Source organism: Salvelinus sp. IW2-2015, linkage group LG26 (genome assembly GCF_002910315.2).
Source record: "Salvelinus sp. IW2-2015 linkage group LG26, ASM291031v2, whole genome shotgun sequence".
Lineage (NCBI taxonomy): Eukaryota > Metazoa > Chordata > Actinopteri > Salmoniformes > Salmonidae > Salvelinus > Salvelinus sp. IW2-2015.
Window position 1 is genome coordinate 20,635,908 of NC_036866.1, and position 17,152 is coordinate 20,653,059.

The following is a 17,152-nucleotide window of genomic DNA, read 5'->3' on the forward strand; positions in this document are numbered from 1 at the left end:
CAGAGAGATTCTTAGTTGAGCCGAATTGGTGATAGCACTGAAGGAGTAAGAAACTGATGGAGTTAGAATAGTGGTGTATTTTGCTAACGTGTTTAGCTAATAGATTTACATATTTTGTCTTCCCTGTAACACATTTTAAAAATCTGAAATGGTGGCTTTATTCACAAGATCTGTATCTTTCATCTGGTGTCTTGGACTTGTGATTTAATGATATTTAGATGCTACTATCTACTTTTGAAGCTATGCTAGGTATGCTAATTAGTGTGTGGGGGTGGGGGGTGCTCCCGGATCCGGGTTTCTGAGGCAGTAAAGACATACATTAACTTAAGTAAATATCATGCAAAGGCAAATCCAGCATTTGGATGAAGTTTCTAACCACAGGAGAATGGGAGAGCAGGGACATAGTGCAGGGGCTGCTGGGACATACTGCAGAGGCTGCAGGGGAGAAATGGCTGAGTCTACAAAACCCCAGAGGACGTTGAGAAGTCACATCAGATAGTCACAGACACTAATATAAACATATATTTTGAATATGGAATTGTTATAATCTAAAAGTAATTAATTAACTACATTTACAACAATAAATGAACAAATTAATAATATACTGGATAGAAATACACAAGAAGAATATTATCATTTCAAAAGAAAGTGATGGCTCAGTTTTCATGGGAAGAGGTGAGGACAGACAAAATAAAGAATCGGCAGGCTTGCCAAGAGCATCTTAAGGGACTTGAATTCTCAGGCCCTCTAGCTATACTTGGACCCAAGTCAAGTTTCACATCTGCCATTTTCCCTCTGTACAGGAAATACTGGGTTGTAGGGGGGCCCTTGGCCCCTCCCACTGAGGCACCCATCACAGTCAGGTTGGAGGCAGAGAGACGGTCCTCCGGGCCAGGTGACCACACTTGTCCCCCCCTGCGGCCGGGAGAGAACATAGTTCCTGGAATAGTGACCAGGAATGCAGTCGGCACATACACGCTGTATTTCTCACCTGTGTCCTGACAGTCCTGGAGAATCAAATCCCCAAGCAGGATGCTTCCCTCTCCTCCCTCCTAGACAACACTGTCTGACTGCTCCCACTCAGTGGGATGTAGGAAGGGTGGGGAGTCTCAGACTTACTTCAGTACAAACACAGACACTGAAGTCTTTCACCTACTCATCTGGACTATCCATCCATTACATTTACGGAGGAACAATTTAGTGTAATTCATATTTAATCCCTTCATGAAATGGTGAATAAGTGATCTGCTCAGATGCAACATCACCATCCTGTTAGGTGATTTACAACAAGTCCCCATGTTCCAAACTCCCATGAATCAGAATCAGTTGAGTAATTCCACAGCATCATGGAATGTTTATTACTCTGGAGGGCAAGGTGAAGGGAAAACAAATTAAATCAAATGTTTTAATTGGCAGGAGGAGAGAGAGAGAGAAGGAGAGGAAGGGGTGAGAGTGGTCAACTGAAACAACTCCATCTGCAATGTCATCACTTCTGGTGGAAAAGAGTGATGTCTGCATAAAGAAAACAAACAAAATCAAGAAGTCTAGTAACTCTCGCTATTAGCTAACCCTCAGACTGAGAGATAGATGTTTGAAGACTTTATGGGGTCTGTATGGACCGATGATGTCTCAAACAGCTTGCTGCTTTATGGGCTGAGAGGCTGTTTGTTGCACATTAACAGCCCTCAGTTTTTATCAGTTTCACATTGTTAATAAAATATGAGCTCATTTAGAAGCGTTGAAAAAAACTACTTCCTGGTGCAGAAAGATTCTTCCTCCAGTTATGAGTGAACACACTCTCTCATTTCATTGTGAAATTAACATTGCTACTGTAGGTAGCAGAACCGTAAATCATAGTGAAATGTCACATTTATCCTTAGAAAGTAGTATTTGTATTTTTGTATTATTATTATAATATATATTTTTTACCTTTATTTAACTAGGAAAGTCAGTTGAGAACAAATTCTTATTTACAATGATGCCCTACCCCGCGAAGCCCTAACCCGGACGACACTGGGCCAATTGTGCGCCGCCCTATGGGACTCCCAATCACGACCGGTTGTGATACAGCCTGGAATCAAACCAGGTCTGTAGTGACGCTTCTAGCACTGAGAAACAGTGCCTTAGACCACTGCGCCACTCGGGGGCACAACCAGAGCTCCACTGTTTCATTTTACTGTAAGATTAACATTTTCAGGAAGCCATGTGACATTCAGTATATTTGTACCCCACAATAAAGCGTGGGAGTGGTCATTGATCTGAGGCCTGGGATAAAGGAAGTGGAAATTTGAGCTGGGAGCTATAATGAAAACCCTATGGCAAAAATAGAGGCAGGAGTATGATTGACTAGTGCTGGGAAAAACAAAGCTTCTCTTTCCCCAGCAGAGACAGTTCTGTCCCAACAGACAGTCAAAAGAGGAGCATTTCTGTAAAAAAAACATTCAACAAAAGGACATGGCATAGCCAAGGACACAAAGAACCCCTCTTTTTAACAAACATCAAACAATCAACATCAGATGAGAGGAACACGAGGAGGGCTCAGTGAACAATGGGCATGACAGAGCAGCAGGAATCAATTAGTGGGCTCACTTTGATGATGTCATTGACAAGTCATCTGCCAGTGGAGCGGCTTCCGTTTGAGGGAGATGGAAACAACAGCCCCCACCGCAAAACGAGCCGGACCACTGCGCTCCTCACAGAAATGCTCGTCCATCATCCTCCCTCCACCCTGGCCTTTGCCCAGTCGCCTCTCTCCTCATCAGTGTCAGGAGTGAGGGCTGATGCTTCCCTACCCCCTCCCCCATCATACACACATTACTACCAGGTTCACTTCAGCTAGACTTGAGTATAAACTACATTAACTGAATATGGAGTAACTATAGTAGCTTTATGACATTAAGTTCATAACCTTTAAACTTAGCAAACAATTAATGTGTATTTGTGTGGCTCTGTGAGATAATTCAGAGCCCCTCCCAAGCACCACACCCTGCTTCATGTTGGGGCTGAAGATGGGAGAGATTCATCTGCTCCTCATTTTCCCCCCTTCAATAACCACCACCAGCAGCAGCAAGCTGTTCCCCCTCTCTGACTCTGTAACAGGGTTAACTGTCAAGCTGTTCCCCCTCTCTGACTCTGTAACAGGGTTAACAGTCAAGCTGTTCCCCCTCTCTGACTCTGTAACAGGGTTAACTGTCAACTGTTCCCCCTCTCTGACTCTGTAACAGGGTTAACTGTCAAGCTGTTCCCCTCTCTGACTCTGTAACAGGGTTAACTGTCAAGCTGTTCCCCCTCTCTGACTCTGTAACAGGGTTAACTGTCAAGCTGTTCCCCCTCTCTGATCTGTAACAGGGTTACTGTCAATGTTCCCCCCTCTCTGACTCTGTAACAGGGTTAACTGTCAAGCTGTTCCCCTCTCTGACTCTGTAACAGGGTTAACTGTCAAGCTGTTCCCCCTCTCTGACTCTGTAACAGGGTTAACTGTCAGCTGTTCCCCCCTCTCTGACTCTGTAACAGGGTTAACTGTCAAGCTGTTCCCCTCTCTGACTCTGTAACAGGGTTAACTGTCAGCTGTTCCCCCTCTCTGACTCTGTAACAGGGTTAACTGTCAAGCTGTTCCCCCTCTCTGACTCTGTAACAGGGTTAACTGTCAAGCTGTTTCCCCTCTCTGACTCTGTAACAGGGTTAACTGTCAAGTGTTCCCCCTCTGAACTCTGTAACAGGGTTAACTGTCAAGCTGTTCCCCTCTGTACTCGTAACAGGGTTAACTGTCAAGCTGTTCCCCCCTCTCTGCTCTGTAACAGGTTAACTGTCAAGCTGTCCCCCTCTCTGACTCTGTAACAGGGTTAACTGTCAAGCTGTTCCCCTCTCTGACTCTGTAACAGGGTTAACTGTCAAGCTGTTCCCCCTCTCTGCTCTGTAACAGGTTAACTGTCAAGCTGTTCCTTTTCGATCTGTAACAGGGTTAACTGTCAAGCTGTTCCCCCTCTCTGACTCTGTAACAGGGTTAACTGTCAAGCTGTTCCCCCTCTCTGGCTCTGTAACAAGGTTAACTGTCAAGCTGTTCCCCCTCTCTGACTCTGTAACAGGGTTAACTGTCAAGCTGTTCCCCCTCTCTGACTCTGTAACAGGGTTAACTGTCAGGCTGTTCCCCCTCTCTGACTCTGTAACAAGGTTAACTGTCAAGCTGTTCCCCTCTCTGACTCTGTAACAGGGTTAACTGTCAAGCTGTTCCCCTCTCTGACTCTGTAACAGGGTTAACTGTCAAGCTGTTCCCCCTCTCTGACTCTGTAACAGGTTAACTGTCAAGCTGTTCCCCTCTCTGACTCTGTAACAGGGTTAACTGTCAAGCTGTTCCCCCTCTCTGACTCTGTACAGGGTTAACTGTCAAGCTGTTCCCCTCTCTGACTCTGTAACAGGTTAACTGTCAAGCTGTTCCCCCTCTCTGACTCTGTAACAGGGTTAACTGTCAAGCTGTTCCCCCTCTCTGACTCTGTAACAGGGTAACTGTCAAGCTGTTCCCCTCTCTGACTCTGTACAAGGTTAACTGTCAAGCTGTTCCCCTCTCTGACTCTGTAACAGGGTTAACTGTCAAGCTGTTCCCCCTCTCTGACTCTGTAACAGGTTAACTGTCAAGCTGTTCCCCCTCTCTGCTCTGTAACAGGGTTAACTGTCAACTGTTCCCCCTCTCTGCCTCTGTAACGGGTTAACTGTCAAGCTGTTCCCCCTCTCTGACTCTGTAACAGGGTTAACTGTCAAGCTGTTCCCCCTCTCTGACTCTGTAACAGGGTTAACTCAAGCTGTTCCCTCTCCTGACTCTGTAACAGGGTTAACTGTACAGCTGTTCCCCCTCTCTGACTCTGTAACAGGGTTAACTGTCAAGCTGTTCCCCTCTCTGACTCTGTAACAGGGTTAACTGTCAAGCTGTTCCCCCTCTCTGACTCTGTAACAGGGTTAACTGTCAAGCTGTTCCCCTCTCTGACTCTGTAACAGGGTTAACTGTCAAGCTGTTCCCCCTCTCTGACTCTGTAACAGGGTTAACTGTCAAGCTGTCCCCCTCTCTGACCTCGTACAAGGTTAACTGTCAAGCTGTTCCCCCCTCTCTGACTCTGTAACAAGGTTAACTGTCAAGCTGTTCCCCTCTCTGACTCTGTAACAGGGTTAACTGTCAAGCTGTTCCCCTCTCTGACTCTGTAACAGGTTAACTGTCAAGCTGTTCCCCCTCTCTGCTCTGTAACAGGGTTAACTGTCAAGCTGTTCCCCCCTCTCTGCCTGTAACAGGTTAACTGTCAAGCTGTTCCCCTCTCTGACTCTGTAACAGGGTTAAACTGTCAAGCTGTTCCCCTCTCTGACTCTGTAACAAGGTTAACTGTCAAGCTGTTCCCCCCTCTCGGACTCTGTACAGGGTTAACTGTCAAGCTGTTCCCCCTCTCTGACTCTGTAACAGGTTAACTGTCAAGCTGTTCCCCCCTGACTCTGTAACAGGTTAACTGTCAAGCTGTTCCCCTCTCTGACTCTGTAACAGGGTTAACTGTCAAGCTGTTCCCCTCTCTGACTCTGTAACAGGGTAACTGTCAAGCTGTTCCCCTCTCTGACTCTGTAACAAGGTTAACTGTCAAGCTGTTCCCCCTCTCTGACTCTGTAACAGGGTTAACTGTCAAGCTGTTCCCCCTCTCTGACTCTGTAACAAGGTTAACTGTCAAGCTGTTCCCCCTCTCTGGCTCTGTAACAGGGTTAACTGTCAATCTGTTCCCTCTCTGACTCTGTAACAGGGTTAACTGTCAAGCTGTTCCCCCTCTCTGACTCTGTAACAGGGTCTGTCAAGCTGTTCCCCCTCTCTGACTCTGTAACAGGGTAACTGTCAAGCTGTTCCCCCTCTCTGACTCTGTAAACAGGGTTAACTGTCAGCTGTTCCCCCTCTCTGACTCTGTAACAGGGTTAACTGTCAAGCTGTTCCCCCTCTCTGACTCTGTAACAGGGTTACTGTCAAGCTGTTCCCCCTCTCTGACTCTGTAACAGGGTTAACTGTCAAGCTGTTCCCCTCTCTGACTCTGTAACAGGGTTAACTGTCAAGCTGTTCCCCCTCTCTGACTCTGTAACAGGGTTAACTGTCAAGCTGTTCCCCCTCTCTGACTCTGTAACGGGGTTAACGTCAAGCTGTTCCCCTCTCTGACTCTGTACAAGGTTAACTGTCAAGCTGTTCCCCCTCTCTGACTCTGTAACAGTTAACTGTCAAGCTGTTCCCCCTCTCTGACTCTGTAACAGGTTAACTGTCAAGCTGTTCCCCCTCTCTGACTCTGTAACAAGGTTAACTGTCAAGCTGTTCCCCCTCTCTGGCTCTGTAACAGGTTAACTGTCAGCTGTTCCCTCCTCTGGCGCTGTAACAGGTTAACTGTCAAGCTGTTCCCCTCTCTGACTCTGTAACAGGTTAACTGTCAAGCTGTTCCCCCTTCTGACTCTGTAACAAGGTTAACTGTCAAGCTGTTCCCCTCTCTGACTCTGTAACAGGGTTAACTGTCAAGCTGTTCCCCCTCTCTGACTCTGTAACAGGGTTACTGTCAAGCTGTTCCCCCTCTCTGACTCTGTAACAGGGTTAACTGTCAAGCTGTTCCCCCCTTCTGCTCTGTAACAAGGTTAACTGTCAAGCTGTTCCCCCCTCTCTGGCTCTGTAACAGGGTTAACTGTCAAGCTGTTCCCCCCTCTCTGGCTCTGTAACAAGGTTAACTGTCAAGCTGTTCCCTCTCTGGCTCTGTAACAGGGTTAACTGTCAAGCTGTTCCCCCTCTCTGGCTCTGTACAAGGTTAACAGTCAAGCGTTCCCCCCTGTCTGGCTCTGTAACAAGGTTAACTGTCAAGCTGTTCCCCCTCTCTGGCTCTGTAACAGGTTAACTGTCAAGCTGTTCCCCCCTCTGCTCTGTAACAGGGTTAACGTCAAGCTGTTCCCCCCTCTGGCTCTGTAACAAGGTTAACTGTCAAGCTGTTCCCCCCTCTCTGGCTCTGTACAAGGGTTAACTGTCAAGCTGTTCCCCCTCTCTGCCTCTGTAACAAGGTTACAGTCAAGCTGTTCCCCCCTGTCTGGCTCTGTAACAAGGTTAACTGTCAAGCTGTTCCCCCCTCTCTGGCTCTGTAACAAGGTTAACTGTCAAGCTGTTCCCCCCTCTCTGGCTCTGTAACAGGGTTAACTGTCAAGCTGTTCCCCCCTCTCGGCTCTGTAACAAGTTACTGTCAAGCTGTTCCCCCCTCTCTGGCTCTGTAACAAGGTTAACAGTCAGCTGTTCCCCCTCTCTGGCTCTGTAACAAGGTTAACTGTCAGCTGTTCCTCTCTGGTCTGTAACAAGGTTTAACTGTCAAGCTTTCCCCTCTCTGGCTCTGTAACAAGGTTAACGTCAAGCTGTTCCCCCCCCTCTGGCTCTGTAACAGGTTAACTGTCAAGCTGTTCCCCCTCTCTGGCTCTGTAACAAGGGTTAACTGTCAAGCTAGTCCCCTCTCTGGCTCTGTAACAAGGTTAACATGTCAAGCTGTTCCCCCTCTCTGGCTCTGTAACAGGGTTAACTGTCAAGCTGTTCCCCCCTCTCTGGCTCTGTAACAGGTTTAACTGTCAGCTGTTCCCCCCTCTCTGCTCTGTAACAAGGTTAACTGTCAAGCTGGCGCCATGCAGCTCAAGACCATGTTTTGTGGCACATGACGCGTCATTAATATGGAGATTGGCTCCGTAAGTGCAGTGCTATGGCAGACAAACACATACATACGCACACACACATACACAGACACACAAACACACTGGCTGGTCTTGGGAATAAGCTTTAACACAAAACTATTAAAACTGCAATTCCTGTGGTGACGCTCTGACTGAAGTCCCTTTCATAATGGATTAATTTACTGTGAATCTTCCCTGTGCTATATGCCCCGAGCGAACATTCTTACATCCAGAGACAGGCCGAAGATTTATAGTCTGCTGCCTCTGAGGCCCTGCCTCGTATCGGTCCACGTTAAGGGCCTGCTCGCTCTCTTCTCAGTTCTGGCCCCATGTCAGATAACAACACACCTACACAATCCCGCTATGCATTACTGCTGTTAACCAGCAGAAGTGACTTTCACATTTACCAGGCTGTAGCTGAAAGGTTTAGGAGTCATTCTACGACTTCTTCATGTATTTGTGCTTTAAGCTCTTAACACAATATAATAGAGTAGCAGACACTCTGGAGGGTCTGTAACAAGGAGACTATATCAGGAGCTCTCAACCAATCAGTGGGGGGGGGGGGGGGGCCAAAACCAACTTTCTGGCATGGCCATGCAGATGGACCCAATTTCTGCTTTGCATAAAAGGAAACCACACACAAGCTCTACGGATGAACAGAGCAGAGGGGGATATGGAGAAGAGGCCAAACACCAGATCTCTTAAACCATTACAGCTGAACCCTGCTCCAAAACCCTAAAAGTCTCCAATTTCAACAAGATTGAGTTAAAGTTGAGGAGTGTTCATATATAAGAGCAGTGGCGACCCGTATTTCAGGACAGGAGGGGCAGAACTCGGAATTGTAAGTCGGGAACTCGGGCCTCTTTCTAGAGCTATGACCTGAAGATTACTGACATCATCATGATTCAACCTTGTTTTTTTCAGAGTTCCCAGTTGTCTTGAAAGCAACATAAATGCAGAGAATGCCAGACTTTGATGACAAAGTTTGATGACAAAATTTGCCCAAGTAGTACCACCGCGCCACCTTCCTGTTCAAGTGAGCACAGCACAACAAGGTGAGTCCAAATATGTCTTGTATGCTGCTGCATAAATTATGTAATATGCCAGGGAGATATGTATACTGTAGCTAAGAAAGTAATACTAAGTGTATGTTGTGTAGTAAGCTGTTAGTAGCCCATGTGCCTCACCCTAATAATTTGGTCCCGTTTCCCGTCCTAATTTCGCCTACTGTTCTGACTTGGTGGTGCACATGTAGCCTATAACCTGCTTTAGAGAAATGTAATCATTGAATATTGTAAGAGCTTTCATTGTCTGCTTATGTGCCCCCTTTATTTATCCTACGGTTCTGACTTGGCGTACAGGGAGAACACTGTAAGAACGGCCCATGTTCTGAATTCTGTCGCTGTACGTTTCAAAAGTGCTGAACTAATAGTTATATTGACTACGTCCATCCTAGCTCGCTCATTAATGTCTTAATCAAAATTACGGATTGCCTCTTATCCACTTGTCGTTCCTTTATGCCATAGTTTGTACATCGCAATTGTCAGTAGAAACCACATTTGTTTAAAACCTCTTTAGGATCTATGGGATAGGTGTCCCTTATACCGGGACAGTTGTTGCTAATGTGCGGTAAGGTGACTAGAATGACGTTGTAAGTAACAGCAAACTTTCCAGGACATAGACATGTCTTATATGGACAAAAAGCTTAAATTATTGTTAATCTAACTGCACTGTCCAATTTACAGTAGCTATTACAGTGAAAAAATGCCATGCTATTGTTTGAGGAGAGTGCACAACAACAAAAAACTTGTATCACGGCAACTGGTTTGATACATTCACCTCTGAAGGTAAATAATGTACTTACATTCAGTAATCTTGCTCTGATTTGTCATCCTGAGGGTTCCAGAGATTAAATGTAGCATAGTTTTGTTTGATAAAATCAATTTTTATATTCAAATGTAGGACCTGGGTTCCTACATTTGGGTATGTTATTTTAGATGAAAATTGAAAAAAGGGTCCGATCCTTAAGAGGATCAACCATATCAGCCATGTTTTTTTAAAGGCAGTAAATGAGGCTGAATGAACTGRTTCGCTGCCAGACAAGGCTCCACTGATAGCCAGGTGTAGCAGTGGTAAGGTGTTGGGACTGCTGTTGGGACAGCTTTATGTAGGCTCTAACAGTTTGTGGGCACCATTTGTCACCGTTATAGTGTAATTAATGTATTGTTTAGTGTTGTGTTGTGTAGTGGCTTTCTTGGCATGCATACCCCAATTTTAGTTTTTGTTTGCCCCACCAGGATGTACGTGCTAAAATCGCCACTGTATAAGAGTCTGTATTGCCTTCTCTCTCTGTTACAGTAAAAACCCTATTACATCAAATGGGCAGGACTTCAGTCCAGGTACTCACTGTACTCTGTGTAGAGGTTCTTGACAAATATATTCTTCAATCCCATGGTGAGTCATCAGTATCCATGGAGTTCCATTACAACAAAGCACAAATGGAGGATCTTCATCAGAGACCCACTACCTCTCTGAGCTCTTGTCTGAGCTAAGCAAACTTCACTTGGAGCAGATTAATAATTTACTYAGACACAATGAATCATCCCCCTCCTCCTGTCTGCTACTGTAGCAGTTCAAACGCTCTGCACTTCTGCTGCCTGTCACAGTAAGAAAACCTGATTTAAGGACTCTACTCCACTGGCCTTCTCTCAATGTTCCTGTGGCAGTTATACAACTTCCTGTTCTGCTCTGTGAATTTTGAACAGTATGCTGCTGTGTATTCATTTCTGTCTGATGATTCTCTAAAGGCACTGTTAGCTATCATTTGTCCCTCCAATCTAATGAATTTAAGGTAGGACTTGTATGGCCATGACTCAGAGTCAGAGTCCATGGCCATTAGGGCAGTGTGGAAGATTCATGGGACTGACCAGTGACCCGGTACGAGGCAGTCCACAACCGGGAGCCCCTGGCTGGGACAGAGTTAACTGCTCCTCCCCGGTCCCTGCTAGCTACCGCTAAAATTAACCTCCCACACAGCTGGTTCCCATTAGCCTGTAGTGACACTCGGAGCCTGTACTTAAGCTCTACTGCGGGGGCTCCAGTGGAGCAGGGCTCACCGCCCCACTCAGATAATACTACTGTCCCCCGCCAGCGGCCAAGTTTAAACTGGCCCCGTTCCGCTGGCACCGCCTGTGTTTTCAAATGAGGGAGGAGGAGAACGAGGGGGTGTGGGGGAAGGATGGAGGAACGCAATGGTTTATTCACTCGCGCACGAGAGAGAAATGAGAGAGAGAGACCTAAAAAGCGAAGTGAGAGAGAGACCAGAAGAGAGAGATTGAGACCTAAAGAGAGACCAAGAGAGAGTGAAAGTGAGAAAGAGAGTGAAAGAGAGAGAGAAAAAGAGAGTGAGAGGGACAAGAAGAGAGAGAGAGAGAGTGTGTGTGAGAGAGGGAGAGGGTCCCAGAGAAAGGAGACAGACAGAGACAGCGAGTCCCAGGGCTCACACTGAGCTGGGGTTGGTTCTGACTCCATCAATCAAAAATGGCAAGACCCATAAAATCACTCACTTTTCATGGAAAGATTATTATAACTGTTCCCTATTCATCTGTTACTCTGGACTGGCGTTGGGTGGCGGTGAGGAAAGAGCTGTATGCTATATGCTCTTTATGGACCTCACACTTCAACTGGGAATAGGGGGATCATGCCATAGTGAGACATGGCTGATGTATCCATAGGCTACACCTGGACAGTTCCCTCATGAAAACAGCTTGGCAAGGATGCTTTGCCAAATCATACAGTCCAGATTCCACTAGCTAAAGGACTTAGCTTCAATATTTCGCCTCTACAATTTTCTATTTTATTTCAGACTTTTTTCAATTGATTCAATTCATAGAGCAACAGACGCAGGCCTGTTGACCTGGTATATTTCAGTAAAATGTCACATTTCCTCTTCCGACCCCACGGCACACACTTTCACTTTCACTGCAGACATTCTTTGGGGTTTTCATTCAGTCTATTAACATCTCCTAGCCAGGCAGTGTGAGATGTGTTTGTGTAAAAGGTTAACAATCAGAGTAATTAAGAGCAGAGGTTGCAGCGTACGCAACATCTCTTCCAGCCTGACACCACTGGTCTGCAGGGAGTTAGAYAGAGGGAGAGAGGGAGGGATGGGGGGGAGCCCAGAGAAAAATCAGAAGTTCTCCAAATAAGTTCCACCTCAGTTCCTAAAGATAAGTATTCATGTCAACGAGCAGAGCAGTAGCACCTGTCTAGGGATTTACTACCTAAATGAAGAAGCCTGATGACTACACAGCATTGTGGAAAGGGTCGAGAAGAAATCCAAGCTAATAATTGAGCCCTGTTCTCCAATGTTGCAACATGAGAATACGACGCGTGCTGATAGTTCACTGGATACTGAAATGTTGATGGAGGTGCAAAGGATCAGCCATGTGCTGTTGGGGGTAAGTGCGTGTGTGTGCATATGTGTGTGTGTGTTTTGTGTTTGTGTATGTGGGTGTGTGTGTGTGTGTTTGTGTGTGCTTGTGTGCTTGTGTGCGTGTTTGTGTGTGTGTGTGTGTGTGTGTGTGTGGTGTGTGTGTGTGTGTGTGTGTGTGTGTGTGTGTGTGTGTGTGTGTGTGTGTGTGTGTGTGTGTGTGTGTGTGTGTGTGTGTGTGTGTGTGTGTGTGTGTGTGGTGGTGTGTGGGTGGTTTGGGTTTGTGTGTGTTGTGTGTGTGCTTGTGTGTGTACGGTGACAGTGATGGTGTGACTGGGAGCTCCGTGGGGTTTATGTTGGATGCGGAGCGGCAGAGGGACGGAGGGCCCAGGGCTCATTAAAGCTGCATGGCCCTGAGCCTGCTAGAGGTGACAAGGGATAGGATTACTATCAGGCCCTGCCCCGTACACCCAGCGCGTCATCTGTAAAGTGCCCGGCATGCCTGACAACTCCCCGTCACGCCTTTTTAAATAATTAACGGGCAAAGATTAGTCCGTCAGCCTTGGGCCGAAAGGTCCATCGATTTCCCAAGGATGCATTTTTAATGAGCACATTTCAGCGAGGCACTGTCCGTGAACAGGGGCCTCTGGCACACCATACGTACGGCAACAACTACGAGGTCTCCAGGGGACCAAATTAATACACAAACAAAACAGTAACAAAAAATACAATCCTTCTAAACACTGCACCATTAAAACAAAGGTGTCAAGGGGGAATTCAAGTTTTAAGAGTCCATATCTAAACTTTTGGTAAATATTTGTATCTAAAATGTTATCGCTTTAGGTCATCTTTATACAATGACTAGTAAAATTTTCAGGGCTAAAAGATTAAGCATTTCCATAGTTTTATTGAGCTCTCTCTGGGAAATGGAAGGGATGTGATCAGACAGGGGTGTTTAATGGTTCAGATAATCAATTTATGACCCACTTTATTCGGTTCTTTAGTGACACTAACAGAGTTGGCAGGACCTGGAGAAAGTCCCATGGGCTCTCAGGTGTCATGGCAGTATCACCTTAACACGCCTGTAGTAGTATCTGAATCACAGGAGCAGCAAGGCTTTACTATATAATTACTATACATATATTGTACTATACTATTACTATATGATTACTATAGGATTGTATTTCTATGGTTGGAACATTGTCACCATCTTCCATCCCTATGGCTTTGAAAGAAACCACATACTGTAGTCGTGTATTCATTGAGTTGGTAGAATGTGTTGGAATTACAGTGAGAAAAATGGGCATGTTTAAAAAATAAAGGAAAGTAGGAACAGTGAAATATTGAATTGAGGAGAAAAGTCGTTTTTTTAGTGGACGGCAGGGCAGGGTGATGTTTAGCGTGCTCCATGTGAAGCGATYACATCTTACAGAAAGCCTAGGGTTTATCCCAACCAGAGAACATATCACTCTGAATCAACAGCCTGGATTCAATCAAACTGTCGTGAGATTCAACCTCAATTTTGAGTGAAAAATGCTAGGAATACCTCAATGCCTATACCAAGCTGTTTACAGATCATTATTGTGTGGTTACATGAGTTTACAGAAATGCCAGGGAAATAAAAAGAGTGTCATGGATGAGTACGTCAGAGACAAATCGTTAAGAGGTTAACCTAAATCACCTCTCAGGAGAAATGAACAGATGAGATTAGAGAGAGGAGAAAAGAGAAGAGAGAATAAGAGAGAAAAGAAAAGAGAGAGATGTCAGGATTACCTTTCCCGTCTCCCGATCAAAGTCCACATACTCTCGTGTGGGCGTCTGCCTCTGCTCCCCGTGCAAGTTGGCTGGGAAGAACTGCAGCGAGAGGTTGGTGCCCGTCGCCACAAAAGCCTTTTAGAGGGAAATCAATACAAACAGGATCAGAACGCTGGGCCCGAGCATAAATTATGCAGCCCGTCATTTCTTTTTCACATCAGAGAGACGAGTGCCTGGAGCCAGGGCCAGGGCTCCCAGCACTCAGAAAAAAAAGGGAAAAAACACAAGAGTCATCATTTTCTCTATTTGAAGTATAGAGTTACGCACATCTGATTCTATTTTACCAACACAATGTTGGAATACTGGGCTATAGTGAACTGACTTTAGGAAAGAGAAAGAGACTGAAGGAGAGGGAGATGGAGTGAGTGAGAGATAGGAGGAATACAGTAAGAAAGACAGGACAAGAAAATCGATAATAGTTTAAAAGCAGACCCTGCACTGACACTAATGACAAATGGCCTATGATTAATTTTGATTTCATTTATTAAATTAGGCTTTTTACATTACTTGGCTTTCCAATGATTCCAGGCTCCCTGTGCGTGGTTGATGTCATGGAATTTACTGGCACATAGACAAAGATTTAAAACAACTGAGCTCCAAATATGGACACAATGTTTTGTATTGTTTTCATAGCATTACTTCAAACATAATATAGGAAAAACACAACACGGGCAGGATGCACACAACATATACTAACACAAAATACAGTGTCATTACCATGTAATTACTAAGGCTTTAGGAACATAGCACATGTTCATAATACAAGTAATACAACTATTGTGTATTACTATTCTGCCTTATTGAATTAACAAAGTCCTTTGCATTTATTTAATTTACTAAAATTTGAGGTACGGTGATGATCATTTCTAATGTCTTTCTCTGTCAGAATAATATCATTTTGAAATAGACACACTCGGGTGAATGGTAGGTTTGGACAGACAGTAACATAATGCTTCAAAATACTTCAATCACAGAAAATAACTAATTACAAGTAGGCCTAGTCACAATGTTATTATTGTGAATATCTTTTCGAATCTGTTTGTCTGAAAATGTAATTGAATTTGGATACACTACCTTGTCACTTTATTATTTCATGCCATAAAGACAATCCTTGATTTGAATAACTTTACCAAAAATATGAAACAATCAGACTCAACAAGAGTGTAATTTTAGGCTACTCTAAGAATAAAAGTGTTAGGCCTACATAAAATCAATACTACATTTTACTTTATTACAGCACGTACAGTAGACAACGTGAAAATATTACGACTGAAAAAGGGAGTGAGAAGAATGACCGTTTTAAGTAGCCACGGGCAGGCCCGCCAGCCCAGCTCTGTCCTGACTTCCCTCATTGTCAAATGGCCATGTCGGTTTCTCTCCTCAAAAGACTATTGAGACAGAGGCAGACCTTAATAGCCTTGTCTGTAGGACACCTGATACACAGGCTTATGACATTTCTGGACAGTGAACAGATCATATTATAGTATAATGTAATTTTAGTGAAATTAATATTAAGAGGATGTTTTTGTTTTGTTTGTTAGAGAATAAAGGAGGAAGTAATGTTTTGGCTGATGTAAAATGTCTAGTTCTGGGTGTCTATTTACGCAAAATATTGACATAAACTCAAGGTTAGTGTAATGATGTCTGATTATAGTGTTATTATCTCAAGAGTTGTATGCTGAACATAAATGGTTTACTCACTATTTCTGAACGACCGTCCCTACAAGCGGTGTGAAACCTGGCTTGCCTCTCCTCATGCGGTCTGTCTCGGAACCCTGTGTATTTTATCTGAAAATAGGAAGGATCAAATGCATCAATAAAGTTAATCTCAGAGAAAAAAAACACATGGCCTAATTAAAAAGAATAAACTTTACTGTGAATGTCATTGATCATGGTTCACTTTCAAGATTTTGAATTTGAGACACCTTTATTTTTATTAAGTCTTTAAATCCAGAGGCATCAAAGAAAATTCATTCATCTCCATTTAGCCATTTGAAATGATAAATGATGGGAAATGATTGTAAACTACATTAGCCATGAGTCAGTCAACGTGAATGTCAGAGCATCGGGCTGTGATACGCGACTCAGATGAGTTGACAGACTTACAACAAACCAAAACGAAACACAATTTCATAACTGTCTCCTTCCTCTTTTTTGAAAAGTGTATTTAGACATTAAAATATGAAAAAACGTATCACATAAAATCAACAGTGCTTTCATATTGATATTTGGAAAACATCAATATCTTTCAGTAAAAGGCAAGATAGAGTTGGGTCTCTATCAGCGCAACGTGCATTTCCACGTTATGAGCTACTTTGTTTCGCCACCAGATAAAATGTATCCAATGAATAGACTTGCCTCGCACTCCCGACTGAGTTTCCTGAAGAACTCTTCGTTTTCAAACTTGCTCCTTTGATCCGGGACCACCCGAGGCATCTTGAAGCTTTGCTGATAAACTTTTGTTAATATTAATTGTTTGTGAGAAAGAAAAACCTTTGCAATCCTGATTTTATTCTCTTCCGTCTTTTTTGATGGGGTGTGTAGCAATGTGCTAATGTGATATTTACCTTATTGAAGCAGGGTGGTGATCTCTCCCTGCTCTCAAATCGGAACTACTGAGCGGTCAGTCTCTGCCACTGCAATGGATTAGGCTCAATTTCGCAATTGGCTATAATTCCCTTTCACCCTGAAGCGTATGATCCCTGTCCACTGACAACAAACGCCCGCTCTCTCGACTTTATCAGTCGCGCTGCATGGTTCTGAGTTACTTCCTGGCTCCTCGGAGTCCGACTTATGACTGTACACCAAAAATACTCCCCCCATTCACAATTCTCCTCACTACTGATCCCTAGTGCGCAAGCGTATAACTCACCAAGACTTCAGAGAGCAAGAGCTTTCATGCTATGTATGCGTCCATGTCTCATGTTCCTTAGCCCAGAGACAGACAAAACAAATCACATCTCTCTTTGTAAATTGTTTGGACCATAAGCTTACATCGTGAATAACTTTTTCCATAGGCATAAGACTTCTGGAAAAAGACAAATCTTCTGAACCTCTGCAATTATACAAGGCTCATTTTTTTGATGGGAGGCACATGAAAAGGCATATATGAGTGTAGCCTAATGTCTTAGAAGATGAGAATTCCTGGAAATTTGCTGCATGTAAAGCTTATGTTTTGAAAACTCAGTCCTCTCCTTATATCAATCAAGGCCA

The 17,152-nt window shown here is 44.4% G+C and overlaps 1 protein-coding gene across 4 annotated transcripts in view; it reads right to left on the reverse strand.

Annotated features, from left to right (window-relative positions):
- The window catches only part of LOC111952423 (core-binding factor subunit beta), a 40,518-nt gene extending 23,766 nt beyond the window's left edge, over positions 1-16,752 (reverse strand). For 3 of the 4 annotated variants that reach the window (XM_023971070.2, XM_023971075.2, XM_023971073.2), the window contains exons 1-4: positions 16,507-16,751; positions 16,298-16,395; positions 15,641-15,727; positions 13,898-14,014 (exon numbers count right to left, since the gene is read on the reverse strand). In XM_023971070.2, the coding sequence (XP_023826838.1) occupies positions 13,898-14,014; positions 15,641-15,727; positions 16,298-16,375 (282 nt within the window). In that variant the 5' untranslated portion in view covers positions 16,376-16,395; positions 16,507-16,751. Of the gene's footprint in view, positions 1-13,897; positions 14,015-15,640; positions 15,728-16,297; positions 16,396-16,506 lie in introns of all 4 variants that reach the window. The other variant, XM_023971072.2, reaches the window with a different exon arrangement.
- Between the last annotated feature and the right edge of the window lie 400 nt (positions 16,753-17,152).